We start from the raw sequence: 19,758 nt of genomic DNA on the forward strand, positions 1-19,758 counted from the left end.
TGCAATTCTTCCCTCTCATGTTTTATTTAAATACGTTATTAGAAGAAAGTCTAAAAAACAAAGATTTTCTTCCTGATGACCCCTTCAGGATCCTCTCTGGTGTGTGAACCACTGGTTTAGAGTAATTGCTAGTTTAGTTGCTGCCATCTACTGGTCGCTTCTCCTTCAAGCGCAGTGTTTAAAATAGAGATAAAACAAAAATATTGAAGGATATAAATACTGGACTCAAACAAACAGACAGTCAGCAGTGCAAAAGAAGCTAACCTTTTTATTTCAGAGATAATTATAAGTACCATTTTTAGTATCATTGTTGGGATTCCTTGCTGTGTGTAGCCATTTTTTAGGTAACAGTGCGAACAACTCAACGTGATTTCCGTCTCCACCCTTCTTCCTCCTCCGGTTGAGTGTGACGGTGCACAGGTAACACCAGAACTACTGAGAACATTCAATAAATCCACAACAGAATACGGGTTAAAACCCAGAACAGGAGTGAGCGAAAAAAACAAAACAAAACAAACAAACGGAACAGTCATAATAAAAATGAACCCGGTGTTTAGCTGCTGTAACTGAAGTGAAAATGGCAGATAAGACACTTCTCTCCAAAGAGCTTATTGTTGAATACAAGTGAAATAAAAGCAGCACTGAATATACAGCATGGCTGCTGCTTTATCCTTCAGTTCAGCCAATTTTAAATCTATACATTTAGCAGTTTACTCTTAAAGTTATTGTACTGTATTTCCTTAACTTCTGTTGTTCCAGAGGTGGAAAAGTCACAGAATCGACTGAACTGAAAGATAAATCAGCCCCGTTTGTGAAATATGCACATTTTGAGTAGATAACTGAGGTACAAAGTGTTGAAAGCATCCTTTCTCAGAACATTTAGGCCCATGTTGTGAGCTGGGAATTAACAAGTCACATCTGCGTTCACACAACTTTATCTTTTCACTTCAAATTTAAATACATTTCTCAACAGAGCTGCACCTAACGACTATTACCTTCATCAGTTAATCAGCTGGTTATGTTCATGGTAAAAAGTTTGGTTCATCTTCGTCTTCAAATCGCTTCTTTTGTCCCCAGAGACTCTTCATTTAGTGTCATAAATGACATGGTGAAGAAAAAAAAGCAAATCGTCACATTGAAGAAGCTGCAACCAGCAAATGTTTGACATTCTGACGCTGCAGCTGCATTTCTTAATTTAATACTTTGTGTTTTCAAACATTCAGGAAAAATGGCCAAATAAATCAACAGGGAAATTATCGGTTCATTGCAGCCCTCGATATCCATCCGTTCTTTTAAAATCTAAGCTTTTAACAAATTGTTTAAATCCATAACAGCAGATGTTCACCGTTAATCTCAGCTCACAGTAACTACCGAGGAGACACACTGCCTTGTCCGAGCAAAACACATTTTGGCATCTGACCGCTCCACGCAGAGCGTCACCCTCGTATAAATAAGAAAGGAAAATCTTCATAAAGGCTGGTATGCATAGTAGTATACGCTAACGTCTATTCGTTTGTTTATATCTATTCTGCAGTCAGTAAGTATGAACTGTAACCAGTTTATATTGAGGTGTAACATCCACACATGTGCTTGGCTCTTTACAGGAACTATTCTACAGTGGTTGAAAACACAAAAGCGTTGCCGATACGAGAACAGTCAGAAAGCGATCCGTTCGCTCCGCAGAGAGGATTAAAAACCTGATTGGTCAGCTTTATGACAACATTGTAAAAATGAGAAACTGGATGTGATGCGCGAGGGGGAGGGGAATACTCAAACACTGATGTGGATCAACACTCAGACAACATGAGGTACAAGGCCAAAAAACAAAATTTCTTGGCAACGATTTCTTCCTAGGAAGGATTAAACGAAGGATGCTGAGGCTACTTCTTCTGAAGTCACGAGCTGATTAAAGAACGAGGCCAGAAAAATTCTATATCTATAATGACAAACTGCATGACAAAGACCAAAACCAACTATGTGATGATTCAACTAGCTAATATTGTCTGAGCTTGAAGGTGCTATTTGTAAGAAAGTGTCATTCCCAACTTATTTTTTTTTCTCAAATACTGATGCATTGGGATTGTAAGTCACAAATAGGACTTTTAATGATGGGTAAGTCATGGGTAAGTATTATGAGACGGATTATAGTTCTCTATGTCAAAACAAAAATAATAATGAAAATGCCAGCGTTATCATTTCAGGAGTATGTAACTGTACTATTTCCTTGCTCAGGGCGGGTCTGGATGGGGATACTGACATCTGCTGGACTTTTCTACTTCAGACGGCATGAGGTTTCTATTCACAGGCTTAAGTTAAAAAACACACAAACTGTGCAGGTAACCAAGAGGTGAATCCGACGCAACTCTTTCTAAAGCGTTAAGTGAGTTTAAGAATCAAAACGAATCGAACACCGTGAACAAGAAGTGACAACACTACACCAATAAAACCGCTAACAAACCTAAAGACCATGAAGGCGGAAACAGGGAGCAGATGGACGAGTGACAGGTAGGTTAACGGGAAAGGCGTTGACGATGATGAAGTGAGGGGAGGGGGGCAAAGTTCAGATTGTATGAGCAGAGAAGCAGCACCTGTGGAAAAGGCATGAGCAGAGCGGAGCAGCTGAGAGCGACACGATCCGCACCTGTCAAGACAAAAAACAACAGCGCAGACGACACGTTTCTTGGTTTGTCTCGTTAGAATTAATGGATAAATATCAGTCTGTTTGCATCCTTAGTGTTTTTTGCCCGAGACAGCAAAATCTGGATGTGCTGCGTCTCAGAATAAGTCTTCCACTGCTATAGAGGACAAAAAGGAATCTTTAGTATGAAAAAGAGCAACAGACGAACTGCAGAGTTTGTTTTTGACGGACGCAACGTTGCACCTCCGAGCTTCAAGCCTACTCCTCAGTCCTGGCGGGAGGCTAGTTTGAGAAGCCCAGTGGTGCTGTTTCCTTTTGTTATTCTCAAAGTTTCTTTTTTTTTTTTTTTTGCTTTTGTTTTTCTTGAAGTTCAAACTCTGAAAGTCTTCATCCACTACCGCAGCCCGGTCAAGAAGTCACAGCTGAAAGTCTTCGTCTTTCATTTTTGTTTCCAGGTCGGTGGCTGAAGGGTTCCCACCCAAACAAACTCAGTCTGCCTCACAGCTGCAGACCCGGGTCTAGAAGTACTTCAATACATTTTAGGGTTTCTTTGATCCCTTTCAGGTTTCCACACACAAAAAAAAATCACAATATTCTATTTATACCATTATATGTCAGACTGTTAATAGACATATCTGATATCTGCGGGCAGTGAATCTCACCCATCTGGTGCACTTCAGCACTTTAAAACAAATGCAAGGAAATGTCATTCAGGGTTTCCTAAATACGGAAGCCTCAAATGGTCATGGGTCGAATGTCATACTTCCTCCGTTCTTCCATGACAACACAGTCTGTACGCACGAACTACATTAAAGCATATTTCAGTATTCGGCGCAAAACTGTGGAATCTACGCTTAAAAACTTCAAATGTTGCTCGATATTATTCATTTTAAGAGACTTTACGAAGGAAAAAAAAAATCATATTTATGTTAAGATAACTGTCACTGATCATATTTGAGTTTGTATTGCTGAATTATTTTGTGATCTGTGAAACAAATGAAGGCCATCTGTGCTGACAGTATGTTCTGTATGTACTGTAAGTGTTTTCTAGTTAGTGTGTTGGTGTGTATCGTTTGTTTTGTAAAATCATTCAGTGGAGATTAGATAAGATCTGTGCAGGAGCCCTGATTAGCACTTCTCTACCCAGGTCTGCAGCGTATCATTCTTTGCTAAAACTTGGGCTGGTAAAGGGCGACGCGTCCACTGAGGCAGCCTGAGGCCAGCTGGCAGTGTGTCGGGGAGAACTTGGTGGTGAGCACCACGTCGCTGTGCGAGTAGATGGAGCGGATCTCCCTGAGGCAGCTGGTCTGGACGGGCAGGCAGTCGGCCAGCTCGCCGCAGCTCTCGTCGAAGGCCAGCAGGCGGACGCCGTAGCCATACGGGGAGCAGATGAGTCGTCCGTCCGGGCTGAAGCACAGCTCTTTGATGTAGCCCCTGCCAACGTTGGCCTCCTCGATGTAGTGGGTGAGGCGGAGGGAACAGCGGGGGGAGACCAGCGGGCGGGTGGGCGCTCCTTCCTGGAACTCATACACACATGTCCACTGTGGAAGAAAACAGGATAACAACATATCAGAGTCCGAAACTGTTCATCATGTTGGTGCCGTCACTGGAAAGACGCTGGTCACTGGAGCCACAGTGACACTGAGACACTTAGTGGCTTTTTACTTGTGATTTAACAATAGAGCTGCACTGAAGACAAATTACAACAACAGCAATTACTACTGCTAACCCTACTATCTACTGAGTGTGGCTATTCTTACAGCAAAGACTCTTGAAATCCTTCAACAAGGACAGTATTTTTTTCTTGTATATCCGCTACAGGCAATTTTACATCAACAACAGGGCCTTCGACTTCTTGTGCTCTATCTAACAGATGAGATTTATGGTTCTCACCTCCTGGTCGTCCATGTTGCTGGAGCACCTGATGAGTGTGGCCCAGCCTTTAGGATGGAGCTGCAGGGAGGTGATGCAGTTCCCTCGGTCTCTCTCCCCGGGGATCTCTGGAGTCAAAACCTCCAGGCTGTTCCTGGGAGACATACCTGCGAGAACAAAGTGTGTGATAACCTTATTGTTAATCTTTTATTACTCTATCAGAGGAGAACCGCGGCTGACATCTATTATTCAGTTTTACACCGTGATCTCTGACCTTCTCTGTGAGGATGGATCTTGCTGGAGTCATTTCCCTGGCGAGGAGTGCCGGCCGACCTGGACGCCGATGTGCCTCCATCTGCAGAATCACAACAGGATCAGAAATCATTTTCTTTAATCTGGGAACCACGGTAATGTTCTAATCACATCAAAATTTAGTCAAGAAAATGTCAGTAATCATGCACTGAAATACTATATTTTTACTGATAAAAGGACTAGAACTAACTACTCAACCATTAAAAATTGATTGATCAACCAAGTGATTTGGCACTAAATCCATATAAACTTAACAGAAAGGAAGTAACACACTGAAAAATCTAAAAAACTAAACACAAAAAAAGGGGAAAACACAAAAAACTGAATGACTGAGTGAAATAATTACGTTAAATATGTTTGTTTTTTTTTTACCTGAGCTGAGGGGCGTCCGTCGTGCTCGCAGCATACGGTAGCTGCCCACCTCCAGGGACTGGGTGAGGTCCAGGTCGTGGAGGATCAGCAGGTACCCTGATGAAGTGGAGATGAGCATCTTGGAACAGTCGGGCGTCAGTCGCATCCTCATTAAATAACGGGTGTGGAAGAACTTCTTGTGCGGGCAGCCGTCTTCTGTAAACCTGCAGGAGAAGGACAATAACATGAATCATTGGGGGAGGTTTTCCAAAATAATTAGATTTCATTCTGGTTTAAAAGGGTTTTCCTCAGCTGGAGAACAACCAACAGTAAAAGGGTTTGTCTGGAGAAACATAAACTCTGCTTGGTTATTAAGTTTTAAGGTCTGAAGTGCGGCCAGAAACCCAATTTACCCGATTTCAGAGTTGAAAAGTTGCGGTTTTTATTTGACAGACAAATATAGGAAAGACATCCATCCATCCATCCATCCATCTTCTACCGCTTTATCCGTTACCGGGTCGCGGGGGCAGCTGTCTGAGCAGGGACACCCAGACTTCCCTCACCCCGGACACTTCCTCCAGCTCTTCTGGGAGGATCCCAAGGCGTTCCCAGGCCAGCTGGGCGACATAGTCGCTCCAGCGTGTCCTGGGTCTTCCCCGGGGTCTCCTCCCAGTGGGACATGCCAGGAACACCTCCCGTGGAAGGCGTCCCGGGGGCATCCGAAACAGATGCCCGAGCCACCCCAACTGGCTCCTCTCGATGTGGAGGAGCAGCGGCTCTACTCCGAGCTCCTCCCGGGTGACAGAGCTCCTCACCCTATCTCTAAGGGAGCGCCCCGCCACCCTGCGGAGGAAACTCATTTCAGCCGCTTGTATCCGGGATCTTATTCTTTCGGTCATGACCCAAAGTTCATGACCATAGGTGAGGGTAGGAACGTAGATTGACCGGTAAATCGAAAGCTTCGCCTTTCGACTCAGCTCTCTCTTCACCACGACAGACCGGTACAACGACCGCATTACTGCGGCCGCCGCACCGATCCGCCTGTCAATCTCACGCTCCATCCTTCCCTCACTCGAAATATAGGAAAGACACTCCTAAAATATCAGTCTTGTATTGATCGAAGTTTTATTTGCGGCTTCTGGTAGAGCATGACGTGCACACTAGAATAGGACATTTTCCAGGAAGTAACGGGGATGTGATTGTACAGCATTACATCATTTTTTCTCAAAAAATGGGGCAGAGAGCAGAATCACCACATTCACGTTTGATTATCTGTAAGATCTAACAAACCTGTTAGTGTCCCACGTGATGACGTTGCCGTCGAAGCCAGACGTGACGAGGAGCCGAGTGTTGGTGTCGTACTCGATGTTCTTCACCCAGCTGGCGTGGCCGTGCAGCGAGCAAACCTTTGAGTTCAGCTTGCGCAGATCCCATAATGCAATCGTGGTGTCGTCAGAGCAGGTGGCAAACAAACGATTGTCCAAAAACCTGCAGGGCACGGTCAGTGAGTAGAACATTTAACATCCTCTGCAGACATTAATCTAAAATATTATGTTTTTTATTAGCATCTGCACTTCAAGTCTGGACAAGGAGCATAATCTGGCATCTTAAGAAGATGATTTAAGGCATCATGTTGCCATCCAGAATCTTTTGTCCTCGGCCCCGTCCTTGATGTGGATGCAGGATGTTGCGCGCTTCCTTTTTTTTAATACCATCTCTGGATGATTTAAGACATGACAAACACACCTTATGTTGTTGACGCAGTCCTCATGGGCCTCGGTCAGGGTTTTGATGTGTCTGGAGGAGATGGGATCAAACAGCAGGACCTCCGTCTGCTCGCAGGCGACAGTCAGGACGGACCTGAGCAGAGCAGACACGCAAATCAGACACACTCATAAGAAATACAGGGGGAGGAAAAGAGTCAATCTCTGCAGCAATAATGCAAAATGTTAAAGATGCTTCCTCAATGTGAGGCATTTGTCAAATCAAATTGTTTCTTTGTCCAATCAATAGACTAAATGATTAACTGAGGCTGAAAGTAATTGGCAGAAAATAAAATCCAGTTAACGTGGCACATGACATACTCAAAGAGATAATCCAACAGTCACATTAATATGTTTTGGGAATATAAATGGGAAAAAAATTGCAATGTGATGCAACAATTAAAGAGGAGAGAAAGAAAATAAATCATAATCTTAAGAAATACATTTAAATCTGTATGTTAGAAGCTCCACTGGTGTTATATCAAATGTCAGTTGGTGCTATCACACACTGGCAGCTGGTGTTTTATCAACACATCTGAGAAATATATTTTTCTAGGGAAAATGTGAGCAACACAGAACAGCTGGTGACTCTACCCCACACTGGCAGGTGCGGTGTTATCAATACATCTAAGGAAACTCTCACTACACCGACTGCTGCCAGGTCACATATTACACCCATTTTAATCTCATGATTTCCTCTTGGTGCTCGCTCATGGAGCCCCACCTGGCCTGGCTCCACGCTACCTGAGTGACCTTCTGTAACTCTAAACATCCAACTCGAGCCCTTAGGTTTTCTCCTCGGACACATCCCAAGACTCGGGGTGCAGCCAAGCTTTGGATTAGTCTCCCAGAATTTTTGAGAACTCTTTCCAGAAAGCAGTTATTAACCTTCCTTTATATACACACACAGTAGAATATAAGGTTTTATGTTTTACTGCTGTGTTTATCAGCTCATATTTTACCTTGAATTTGTTGTTTTAATTCTTTTTTTTTGCTTTGATTGACTGTGAAGAACTTTATGACCGGTGTCTGTAAAATTGTTATATAATTAACTTTTGCTTGATCAATATAGAGATACAAACTGAGGTTCAGTGGGAAGTTTAACTTATTTACTCCCCAAAGAATTGAATGTTTAACGTGCTCTAGTTTGATTTGTGTCAGCTCGTGGATTATAGATGCAGAAGTTAATAAAAAGACAGATTTATGAAATGTTGCTAGATAAGTGTTTCTGATTTCTGACAGTCTAGTGGCAGCTTATAATTTCTGCATCCTTATCTGTGATTCAAAAGCACCTGTCAGAAGTGTCCAAATACCAACTGTTGTAATAATTTGATCAAGTTTATTAAAACTGTGGCTCAGGACATTTTATTCTCTTGCAAAAACACAATGCATTTTCTGCAAAAGGCACTCAACTGTGCAGGGAGAGACACTCACATGTGTTGTGTTCTGCTGTCCCACATGCCCAAGAACTTAAACTTAACCCAGACTGGACACGGCTTGACCTGGTTTGTCTGCAGGATTTACTTCTTACATCTGCTGTCTGGTCACTGAGGCTTAAACCCTGCGCGCACTCTCTTTAGTTGTGGTTACTCTGTGTGGCTTTTGCAAGACTTTCCAGGTTCCGTTTTGAGAAATGCAAGAACTTCATATTGTCTTGATGTTATTGCCAGATTGACAACTCATGAATGCATGTTTAAATGTAGAGATTAATTGCAGTAATCCCATAATTATCAACCACTGGGCTTCTTCCTTGGAGTCCAGGGATGTGAAGCTGACTTTGATGACACATTTCAAGCACTTTCCAGGTCTTTTGCCCAATAAGTTTCACACCCTCTCATTGCACATCTTAAATATCCTCCAGGTTAGTGGAAAACCTGTGAACGTGAACTTCAGGTAAAAGGCCTAAATTGATGTCTTACCCATCGGGGGAGTACTCCAGGTTGAACACCGCTCCGTGGGTCTGAGTGCTCAGGTTGACAGACTCCACAGCCGGATTCATCGAGCAGTACAAACTGGTCATTGTCCTGAAGTTATCCCTAGCTGGGTCCACAAACACCCCTCGTCTTATTGTCCTGCTCTGCAGCCATGAAAACAGGCTATTCCCCCTGCGGATGTCGCTGCCGGAGTCCCCACCGCTCCCCGTCTGCGGCGCGGTGGGCGCCTGGCAGCCGGGCTCTCGCTCTTCCGACGCCGGGGAGCTCGCAGTCCGCTCCGGTCGCTCCTCGCTGCTCCTAGGCGGTGATGGAGAAGCCACCGGAGCGATGTCATCCTCCACGTCCGAGTCGTCGATGTCAGGGTCTTCCTCTTTGTCGCTGCCGCTGTTGGGCCTGTCCTGCGACTCGTCGGCGTCCTCGCTGTCGCTCTGGTGCTCGGAGCTCATTGTAGCTTCTCCGACGTCCAAGCAGCCGTCTGCGTTTCGGGGCGAAGCGTCTCGGCTCAACGGCGAAAAGTTGACTGAGTCCGGTCACCTACCGAGCATGAAACCGTGTCTTCATGCACTCATTTGAGATGCCATGGCAAGGGGAATTTAGCTGCACAGGTTAGGCAAATTACATTTTGTTGTCGGACTTGGCAGAGCCGTGTCGCCGCGCGTCAAACCGAACATAGTTAGCTTAAATGCTACCGGAAGAGCAGATATCTGCCTTCAAGATAAAAGCACACATATGTTTTCCACGTGTGTGCGTGTTAAAAAAAGAAGCACAAACTATTAGAATTATCACCCATTCATTTGTTATTATAATCTAATTACTGTATCGCGGTTTATGTGACTTAAATTACGTCGCAACACCTACATTGTAATCGATAAATATTTTAAGATGAAGGGCTGAGCCGGAAGTTTCAAGATTTTGTTCTCGCTAACTAGACACTTTTCGTCCTGACCAAAACAAATGCAAAATAACAAGAAATGACGTAGTTCCGCTTCCGGGGCCAGTTTAGGGTGCATCCATCAGCTGGTTGCTTCCATCTGCTGGATAAATACTGCAAGTATGTTTCTGCATATTGCATCTGTTATTTGGTATGGAGGATGTTTTCAATCATAATACAAATCAAAAGATATCTTCAAGATTACTAAAATCAGTTTCTTCTTCTTCTGCAGGAGATTTCCACGATAAACACCTTGAACTATTAACATTTTTAAAAAATTGCTTAATGTAGAGAATACTATTGTGCACTACAAAAATGTCATATACCTCCAACAAAACTAAATAACCAAACCAAAAAACTCTATGTCACCAATTATCTGTTATCTTATGTATCTGCAAATTGACAGAAATGTGGGTCAAATAAAAGAGAAATCATTCCAAAATGATTGGTTTTGTTGGGTAGTTGCTTATGAATGATTCTACAAAAACATCATTTTGTGTTTTTGGACTAAAGGTTTTGATGTTCTGCTTGAATACAGAACATTTCCTCACATTATAAACATGAATATACTTAAGTAAAAATTTAACCTTGAGGCATGAAGATGCAAATGATCCCAACATAAGCTGCTGGGTAGACAGCTGTTTGATTAGCACTTTGGATTCATGGGGCCAGTTTCCAAGTTGGTAATCCAGCACTGGCTTCAGGCAAAAGTTGCAAAGGTGCTTTGTCACCTATCAGATTTAGATTCAGTAAGTGTGGCTCTATGTTAAAAAACTATAAGCTAAACTATTTACTGCTGGGTGTCATTTAAAATGCTTGAAAATATTAATTAGGTTTAGTAAGATTTCTTTAATGTGCAATCAAATTTAAAGTAGTGTTTTTTTCTTATCTAAATCGCTGTGCACTTGAATGAAATAGTTCTTATCTGCTGGCATTAATCGCGGTTGTTAGACTGCTGGTCTGCACATTATGTAAGCGCAGTGATTTGGTGTCTCCTTCTCTCTCCCTCCTCTTGGCACCAGGAGATGATGATGACAGACACCTATGACTCTATATTCAAATTTGAGTTGACATGCCGGGACAGTAGATCTTTAGGAAGAGGCACAGCTGCTGAGGAGCTGTTGCCCAAACGCGAGCTGCCTGGAGGCGCTTTAACATGACTGTGAGACTAAAGTACAGTTTACTTATTGATGTTTGCGTGTCTCGACACTGTGCCCTGTTCTGCGTGCGCCCTTAAAAGCTGACTGCGTCTCCCCTGCCACCCTCACTGTGGTGCATCCCACTGTGCGTGGCAGATGATGAAGGATCCCATTGACTTGACCGACATTATGAATCTGTTTTATTTTAATTGTTAGTAATTAGCCTGATTGGAAACACAATTGACGACAAGGTGCGTTTTTACCTTGCTTTAGGAGGCCAGCTGGGACGCACATCCTTCTCCATACGTTTACGCACGCGTAACGCATGTATTCATATACACGCCCGCACACTTCCACTCTGGCACATAAGTAAAAGAGAGCAAACAGCTGTACTCTTTCAGGGGCAGACGGCAAAAATGACAAGTATGTGGCGGGATGCTGCGCTCCATCCACACGGCGCCTGTGGCGCGGTTTTACGCGCGGCTGGTTCCGACTCATCCAAAAAGACTCCGAGCCTTTCTGAGTTTCTCCTGATCGTGTCAGTGATGTTGCTCGTCACAGTCCAGCCGGCATCCGCTCATCCTCAGTGTCTGGACTTCGAGCCACCTTTCAAACCTCAGTGGCACCTGGAGTTCTGTGTGGAGTACGAGCAGTTTGGCTGCTGCGACCAGCAAACGGACAACACGATCGCGGAGAGATACTGGGACATTATCGACCAGCTGGAAGTGGCGGGTTATGATCTCTGTGCAGACATGCTGAAGGACATCATGTGCCAGGTAAATATCTTTATTCTCTAAAGGTTGGATGTGTGCCCCGCCTTGCAGATGCTACTTTAATAAATGGGTATAAAATTATCACACATTTATTACATAATGTTGTTGAGGCACCGTCCAAACTCTCTGTCTACAAATTATTTTGAATGACTTTTATCTAATGATCGCTGACATCAAACTGATCCACATTGGTAAAGTGATACAAATGTAGGCTTCATGATTTAATTTGTTATAAGTGAATTAACACACAGTACTCCCTTACAGTCATCTTCTCTAGTTTAATCCAAACTTTAATTAGCAGAAAGGGAAATCTCATGTTAGAGGTCATATTTTGGATACATTGGATTCTTGTGTTTCTCACCCAACTTTGTGCGTTAATGCAACATTATGAAATCTTAAATAACAGCGACCACGTTGATGGTTCAGCGTCTCATCACAGGGTGAATCGTGTCTCTGCTACTTGCTCCTGCACTGTGTAACATCACTGAGAGGGTCTGATCACATGTTTACCTGAAGATACAAGTTTCCAGCACATAACATTGATTTGATGTAATGAGTTTTGTTTGTAGTCAGCACCTGCGTTACATCTGACAAACTGTTGCAGACCTGGGATTTGTGTTTGTGACGGTGGTGTTGCACTCAGAAACTGTGGGGGGCGCCAAGTCACACAAAATGCCAGTTTCTGTTTCATTGACATTGTAAACTTTAAATCATTATATGTGCAGAGTAATATGTTTGTCCTGCAAAATGCCAATTTTTTACATGATGTTGTTTAAGATGTGTGTAAAGGTGTGAAAAGCCTGAGCCTCAACACCCGAACATTAGATGAATGAATGCTTCCATAGTTTTAAAACAGTGGTGTGGTAAGTGGAGGGCAGGGGGGGAAACTACCTGAGTGCTGAGTGATTCCATAAGAGTGTCTGGGGAATTTCTCTCCCTGTGATTTGGCCTATAGTACATTGGTGTCGGCCGTATTTCAAAACCATCTCAAATTGTTGTTAGTGACTATCAGATAAAATGTATCCTGGCCTTTCAAATTACTTCAAAAACATGAGTGTTGCTGTATCCACCAGTGACTCACCCCTCAGCACCCCCAACTGGAGGGCCAGGTGGTAGAGATGGGGTGTATTGTGATTGTTAAGTTGCTCTTGTCCTGAAGTGTCTCATGTTTGCCCTCCCCAGGAGTGCTCTCCGTATGCCGCCCACCTCTACGATGCTGAGGACCCGTACACTCCTGTCAGAGAGCTCCCTGGCCTTTGCTTTGGCTACTGCTCTGAGTTTCACGGCAAATGTCGCCACGTGGTCAAGTATCTGACCGAGAACAAGCTGCTGCAGGACACCTCTGAGCGAGATGTGTCCACGTTCTGCAGCATGGTGGACCTGTCCGACCAGGACTACTGCTACCCCAACGTTTTGAAGACTTCGGTCCTCAACAACAAACTGGGAAAGGTGGCAGAGGACACCACAGGGTGTCTCAAGCTGTGCCTGACAGAGGTGGCCAACAACCTCAGGAACCCCGTGTTGATGCTGCACAGCGGCGACGACACACATCGCATGTTCATCGCAGAGCAGCTGGGCTTCGTGTGGGTTTACCTGCGTGACGGCAGCCGGCTAGAGCAGCCCTTCCTGGACCTGAGCGGGGAGGTGATAACCACCGCCTGGCTGGGGGATGAGAGGGGCTTCCTGGGCATGGCCTTCCACCCAAAGTACCAGGTCAACGGACGCTTCTTCATCTACTACTCGATCCAGGTCAACAGCAAGCTGGAGAAAGTTAGAATCAGTGAGATGAAAGTGTCTGCCTACGACATGAACATGGCTGATCCTTCCTCAGAGAGGTATGCAGACGAAAGGGTTCCATTTACTTTTTTTTATGGCATCAAAGTTTGGCTGTTGATGTTTATGTCTGCACCTACAGTAATTACTCTTTGAAAGACATATAGGATTATGTTGTCAAACCCCCTCCCCCCCATGGGCTGTAAATACACCAAAGCATGCACAAACATGTTCTGAGCTTAATACTTTAAATCCCTTCTCAGCCTGAGCAACATTACATTTTCAGGGACATATACAAAGAACTAACACAGATTTCTGTTGAGTCGCAGGTTGTCAAATACCGACGCTTTGTGTTGGTGGTTTGCCAATAACTCACAGCATCATATTATTATGTGGCGACCTTGGAATGAGACTGAACAACTGTCTCCAGACTCGCTTACATGCACCATCATGCACACACAAATATCTCCCCCATCAGATTAAACATACATAAAGCAATAGAGTTAATTAGTGAATCTTACAGGTGGGAATTTATGACTTTTGGACAGAGCCAGGCTAGCTGTTTCCATCTGTTCTTAGTCTTTATGCTAAGCTAAGCTAGCCAACAGCTGGCAGTGGCTTTATAATAACGAGAGTGGTATCAGTCTGAACATCTAACCGCCCACCAGGCTAATAATCAGATGTCCCACAAACAATCCTCTATTGTTCTGGCGTGGCAGGCAACAAGAAAACCAAACCTCCCCCTTTTTCTAAACCAGCATGACCAGATATTACAGAGCAGATCAAACAAAACTGTTTTGTGTAATTTGGGGTGAGCAGACTCTTTTAAACGCCTGAGGTCTGCCCTGTCATCACTTCTTTCTGTTAACTGCATGTAAGAGTGACATACACCAAAGCGTCTATGTCATAGTGGTAAAAGGCAGGATGAGCACGACCTGAAGGCATACTTAAAGATCATGGCAACCAGATATTTACGTCTGAAAAACAAGATTATCCCCCTTCAGTAGATCAGTAGCTCAACTGATCCTTTTTTTTTTGACATTCAGGGTCATTCTGGAGATTGAGGAACCAGCTGCAAACCACAATGGAGGCCAGCTGCTGTTCGGTCTGGACGGATATCTGTACATTTTCACCGGAGACGGGGGAAAAGCCGGGGATCCTTTTGGGAAGTATGGCAACGCACAGAACAAGTAAGGCCACTTCAGGTCTTTACTGTTAATCTTCGCTTTTCTTTTTATAGGTTGGTCAGGTTTGATTTCATATGATTTGACTGTTTATCCAAGCTCAAACATCCATCAATTGACATTTATCCATTGTTTTTATTCAGAACCTTTAGCCTGACAGTCTATTCTGGTGTTAACAGCTGACTAAACATGCAGAAGTGCAAAACTACATCCTAAACTAGCTACAAGCAGCCCTAACCCTGGCTGGGAACTTCTGTGCTAGAAGGCCTCTTAACTATTGCTTAATCCCATTTTTACCCAACCCAGGAGTGCACTGTTGGGAAAAGTACTACGCATTGACGTAGATGGAAGTGACTCCGGTGGAAAGCCATACAGCATCCCCCCTGATAACCCCTTCCTCGACGACCCAGGCGCCCGGCCAGAGGTGTACGCATACGGAGTCAGAAACATGTGGCGGTGTTCGGTGGACCGTGGAGACCAGGTCAGCGGCTACGGCAGGGGCAGGATATTCTGCGGCGACGTGGGTCAAAACCGCTACGAAGAAGTCGACATTATCGTGAAGGGAGGAAACTACGGATGGAGAGCCAAAGAAGGCTTCGAGTGCTACGATATGAAGCTGTGCTACAACTCCTCCTTGAGTGAGTGTTTTCTGTCCACGTCAAAAACTTCACCGATGGTTAAAAATAAAGAGTTATTTTCTAACTCTTTTATAGATCCACCACCTGCTACCCCCGCCCCCCCCATGTGTGCGGTTTTCAATCTAATTCGGATGCTTCAGATTTGATTTGAATTCAGTGCATCTTTCTCTGCCACCACAGATGACATCCTCCCTATATTTGCATACAGCCATCATGTTGGGAAGTCTGTGACAGGGGGATATGTGTACCGAGGATGTGAATCACCCAATCTGAACGGCCTGTACATTTTCGGAGACTTCATGAGTGGGTAAGATTGTTTTCGATCCATGCCAAAAGTTTTTTTTTCTCCAACTGTTTGTCAGCTTTTCAGGGGGGGGAGGAGAAACAGACTCTCTCCTCTGAGTATATTTGCTCAGCTGTTGTGCATTTTTTAAGAAGCCAATGTGTTTTTCAATGAATTCAAGACATACATACAATAAAATACTGATATCGGTAGAACATTTATATTCAACCACGTCATAAATACTTTGTTTTAAGCTCATGTTTGATCCAACAATATTAACTTTATTTGGACTTCAGGCTGTGTTTCATGCTCACACTTAAATTGAGACTTCAGATCGAGGACTTGAGAAAGATTTAGGACACGAGGGAAAGCTCAGTTACACAACCTAAGGATAAATGCAGTGTTCCAGCACACAGTTGTACCTCTCAATCACTTCCATCTGCCCTGTCCAGATGAGACAAAACTCCATCCATGTGATTCTGCAAGTAGGTGAGAACAAAGTCCAAATCCAGCCTCCGTCTTTTATCGCCACAGGTTCACAAAATGTGAAATTCAACAAGCTCTCTTTAATCAATACATAGATAAACACTCTGTTAAATGCCACAATCATACGAGCATAAACAAAAGAGCGTTCATGAACATACTCTACCTGGACCGGCAATCGCTGCTCTTCGCTGTAGGTCTGTGCTTTGTGCTAACGATGATTAGCTACTGATCGGGTCTGTTGTGCCTGTTGTTTGGCTCAGTTCCAGCTTGTATGCTGAGCTCAGCTCACCAGCTGCCAACTGACGCTTCTCAAGTTTGGCAAGAAAGTGAATAAGCACATGTTGAGCTATTAATCTATTATTTCTAAGTGATTTATATGCTGTTATTAATTCTAATGGAAAAATAGGTTCCAGGCTACTAAATAATAACTGTTTCTCAGCCTTTGTAGATTTTGAGAGACCTTAATGTTTGCCTATAACATCACACGTGATTCCTGTCCATCTTGCAGTCGAATCATGGCGTTGGAGGAGGATAAATCGACAGGAAGCTGGAAGGAGAGGAGTGTGTGCATGGGCGACAAGAAAACGTGCTCTTTTCCTGGACTTATTAATCAGTACCACAAGTTCATCATCTCGTTCGCTGAAGACGAAGCAGGTAACGTTTCAGTCGGCCTCTCACAGTTTAGTCGTGTATCGATTTAACGGCTACTTCAAGGGTATTTCTGTGTTTTTAGGGGAACTGTATTTTTTGGCTACTTCGTACCCCGGGGCCACGTCTCCTTACGGAACTGTTTTCAAGTTCATGGATCCCTCCAGGTGCAGTATCACACACAGCATTAAATCAAGTACTTTTAATCACATTAATACATGTTGCCAACTAGGAAAGGTAAGAGTAGGATATGTTGGAACATGAAACCAACAATTAAAGTGGACTAGTACGTTTCGGGACGACATTTTTTAGTAAGCTACAATCGTAGTTTTAAACACAACTAATCCTTCTTCCTGTAGAGTTATATATTTGAGTCGAGGACCAGTATTTAAAATAAAGGCAACGATTTTAAAACAAAGACACATTTCAATCAGCCAAGAAATTAATGGAATTGCCCGCGAGCCAGTTTCAGATCAGAACATTACTTCCTTGGTAAAATCCTATCAAAAAGGCCACAAAACAAATTTAATTTGACAACTAGATAATAGGCTGCTAAACAATGAACCTCATGTGCAGTGCTTGGATAGGCTTAATTTAATGATTTTCTCATCATTTCGTGAGCCATCACAAGTATTCATTACAGAACTTTGATTTGATTTAAGATAAATCAGTATCTTCAAGGCCAACGCTGCATTTAAAGGTCTTTTCAGGTCACAATAATACGAAGGATTTTCAAAGTCTACACCAGCGAAAACTCATCAATTTGAAGTTGTAAGGAAAGTTCAGTATTGACAACAAAAATCACTGATGTCCACAGACATTTTGGGGGAAAGATGAAAGTATTATCTCTGTTAAGAATCACTTCTCATTGAACTTTTGCAGGAGAGCTCCTCCAGGAAAGTGTAAGCAGAAGCAGCTGCCAGTGAAAGTGAGGGGGAAAAAGGTTCCTTTTACGCCAAGGGAACGTAAGTTACCCAAACTTACCTTTTATATTTTTATGACTTTTCTTCGTATAACTTTATTTCTCATTTTATAGTCTGCACATTCCTCATGTGGAGAGAGACACATGCAAGTTAAATTTTTCTTTGTCTGTGCCTGTCTGACAAAGTGGAGCCTCTGAAATTGAGCCTTAAACTGAAGTATGTGCATCGAGCTCTTCATTTTTCTACGAGTAAAAAATAGATTTGGGTCAATCAAGGTGCCCTAAATATAAACAACACATACACAACATGTTATCAAGTCAATTACACTGATGTTAGAGGTTTCTATAATAGGACATCTGTTCTGGCACGAACAACAAATTGCCTACATTTACTGTTTTACTCTTTAGTATGCTTGTCCTGAGCAGAAATCGCTTTTCTTCCCTCCCTGTTTCACATCTATACAGCCAAATTGTATAATCACATTGAGGTCATATATAAAATTATAAAAAGCAGTTTCCCAATATACATCAAACATGCTGAACAGAGAGGAAAACATTTCAAACATTCAGGCTTGTTTTCCGAGCTAAATATTCAGTCCAGCCTTTTAAAATTTAATACATGTGGCTGCAGAATTCAACAAGTAAAACTGTGAAAATGAGTACTTACTGACATCTGTGCCATTTCAGTGACCGTGCTGGACATGAATGAAAAACCCACCAGACCACCGCCGAGAAAATTCAAACTCACCACTAAACCACCGGTGACACGCGGCAAGGTCAAACCTTCGACGACAACAGCCAGCGTTACAAGCACCGCTGTGACGAGCAGCTGGGTCGAACTTTCGACGACTACAACCAGCGTTCCAACGACGACAAGCACCGCTGTGGTGAAGCCGAAATGGAAATCATTTAATAAGAAAGACAGGAAGGAGAATAAGTTGAAACCATGGAAGAAAAAGGAAAAGCTGAACAAGCAGGCAGCCAACACGCAAAAAAAGAAACAGAAATCCAAGGAGCAATTAAAAAAGACCACCGTGGTAAAATCCGTAAGTGACAAAGTAAAGCCGATGAAGACCAACGAAACTGCCACAGCTGAAATAAAAACTAACGCTCTACAAACCCCAAAGAGCCTGAGAGATCCTGACAAGGTCGTGATGAAGAAGACGCCCCAACGGAAAGGTGCACAGAAGCAAACCGTGCCCGGCAAAAACAGCATAAAGGTGAAAGAATCTGCGAAAGAATATCACGCCTTCGTGAATAAAACCCTGACGAACTTGAACGTGAAAACAAGCGGAAGAATGCAAAACAAACTTCAGGTGAAAAGGAAGCGAGCGAAAAATGCAAAAGCACTTTAAAACATGAGTTGTTATATTTTGTGTATTTTTACGAGGAGATCAACACCACTTTCAGGTAAACATGAAGCTACACTCAGCAGCCGATTAGCTTAGCTTAGCTTAGCTTAGCTTTCTCCCCAGATTTCAGTTAGCTTGATATGTAGACTGGTAGGCTTATCAATCTTATCTTTCTGCATGAGGTGCATGAGTACAAACCACACGTTATGCATGTAATGAGACAGTTTAATTAACAATTCTGGAACTGTTGGTCATAATTCATTGTTCTGACTTAAACACCAGCCTGTCTGTATTTAACACACATCAAAATGGGTTTGAAGTAAAAACAAAAATAAGCAGCAAACATAAAAAGGGAAAAAAAACCCCCAGAGCCCACTGTTGTTTAATCTCTCTCTAATTTTACAACACATGCAAGTGTTAAAAATAAACATTAGAAAGTGTCGGTGTGTGTGTGTGTATTTCAGAAGCTCTCTGTAATTTAACTCCACTGATCATGACTGAAAACCGCGGAGAGTGTGGCTCACATCACATAATGAGGCCTGTAAACTTAAAGCCACACCGACTGCAGCGTGCACTTACACAAATCTCTTAAATGTCTTCTCTGCTGCCAATCCGGAGACATACAACATGTTTGTTTTGTTTTGTTTTTTTAAAATTATTTCTGGAAAAACCACCGTCTGACAGTTTTTAACAGTTTAAAAGAAAAAAATTGTTATGAATGAAGGGTTACCCGAGGATAAAATGTACAACCTCCAGTCA

General features: G+C 43.1%; 2 protein-coding genes across 2 annotated transcripts; one reads left to right on the plus strand and one right to left on the minus strand.

The window, feature by feature from the left end:
* Window positions 1–248: 248 nt before the first annotated feature.
* wdr32 (WD repeat domain 32) lies at window positions 249–9,585 on the minus strand. The gene is made up of 7 exons (XM_037072475.1): window positions 8,856–9,585; window positions 6,920–7,033; window positions 6,464–6,661; window positions 5,195–5,397; window positions 4,785–4,865; window positions 4,532–4,677; window positions 249–4,179 (listed from the first exon to the last, which is right to left on the minus strand). The coding sequence occupies exons 1-7, from the start codon at window positions 9,314–9,316 to the stop codon at window positions 3,808–3,810; spliced, it is 1,575 nt and encodes a 524-aa protein (XP_036928370.1). The 5' UTR covers window positions 9,317–9,585; the 3' UTR covers window positions 249–3,807.
* Window positions 9,586–10,481: 896 nt separating this feature from the next.
* On the plus strand, window positions 10,482–19,441 carry hhipl2 (HHIP-like 2). Its single transcript, XM_037071741.1, has 9 exons — window positions 10,482–11,716; window positions 12,896–13,548; window positions 14,533–14,676; window positions 14,977–15,308; window positions 15,489–15,615; window positions 16,586–16,731; window positions 16,811–16,892; window positions 17,608–17,690; window positions 18,335–19,441. The coding sequence occupies exons 1-9, from the start codon at window positions 11,357–11,359 to the stop codon at window positions 19,000–19,002; spliced, it is 2,595 nt and encodes an 864-aa protein (XP_036927636.1). The 5' UTR covers window positions 10,482–11,356; the 3' UTR covers window positions 19,003–19,441.
* The last annotated feature ends 317 nt before the right edge of the window (window positions 19,442–19,758 follow it).

This window comes from Acanthopagrus latus, chromosome 16 (genome assembly GCF_904848185.1).
Source record: "Acanthopagrus latus isolate v.2019 chromosome 16, fAcaLat1.1, whole genome shotgun sequence".
NCBI lineage: Eukaryota > Metazoa > Chordata > Actinopteri > Spariformes > Sparidae > Acanthopagrus > Acanthopagrus latus.

Bases quoted from the DNA above. Each gene is read 5' to 3' on its own strand.
- hhipl2 (XM_037071741.1), top strand. From the start codon at position 11,357: ATGACAAGTATGTGGCGGGATGCTGCGCTCCATCCACACGGCGCCTGT. The intron at 14,677-14,976 runs GTAAGGCCACTT...TACCCAACCCAG, and splicing joins TATGGCAACGCACAGAACAA to GAGTGCACTGTTGGGAAAAG. The intron at 17,691-18,334 runs GTAAGTTACCCA...GTGCCATTTCAG, and splicing joins TCCTTTTACGCCAAGGGAAC to TGACCGTGCTGGACATGAAT.
- wdr32 (XM_037072475.1), bottom strand. From the start codon at position 9,316: ATGAGCTCCGAGCACCAGAGCGACAGCGAGGACGCCGACGAGTCGCAG. The intron at 7,034-8,855 runs GTAAGACATCAA...TGCTCTGCTCAG, and splicing joins CTGGAGTACTCCCCCGATGG to GTCCGTCCTGACTGTCGCCT. The intron at 4,866-5,194 runs GTAAAAAAAAAA...GTGATTCTGCAG, and splicing joins ACGGACGCCCCTCAGCTCAG to ATGGAGGCACATCGGCGTCC.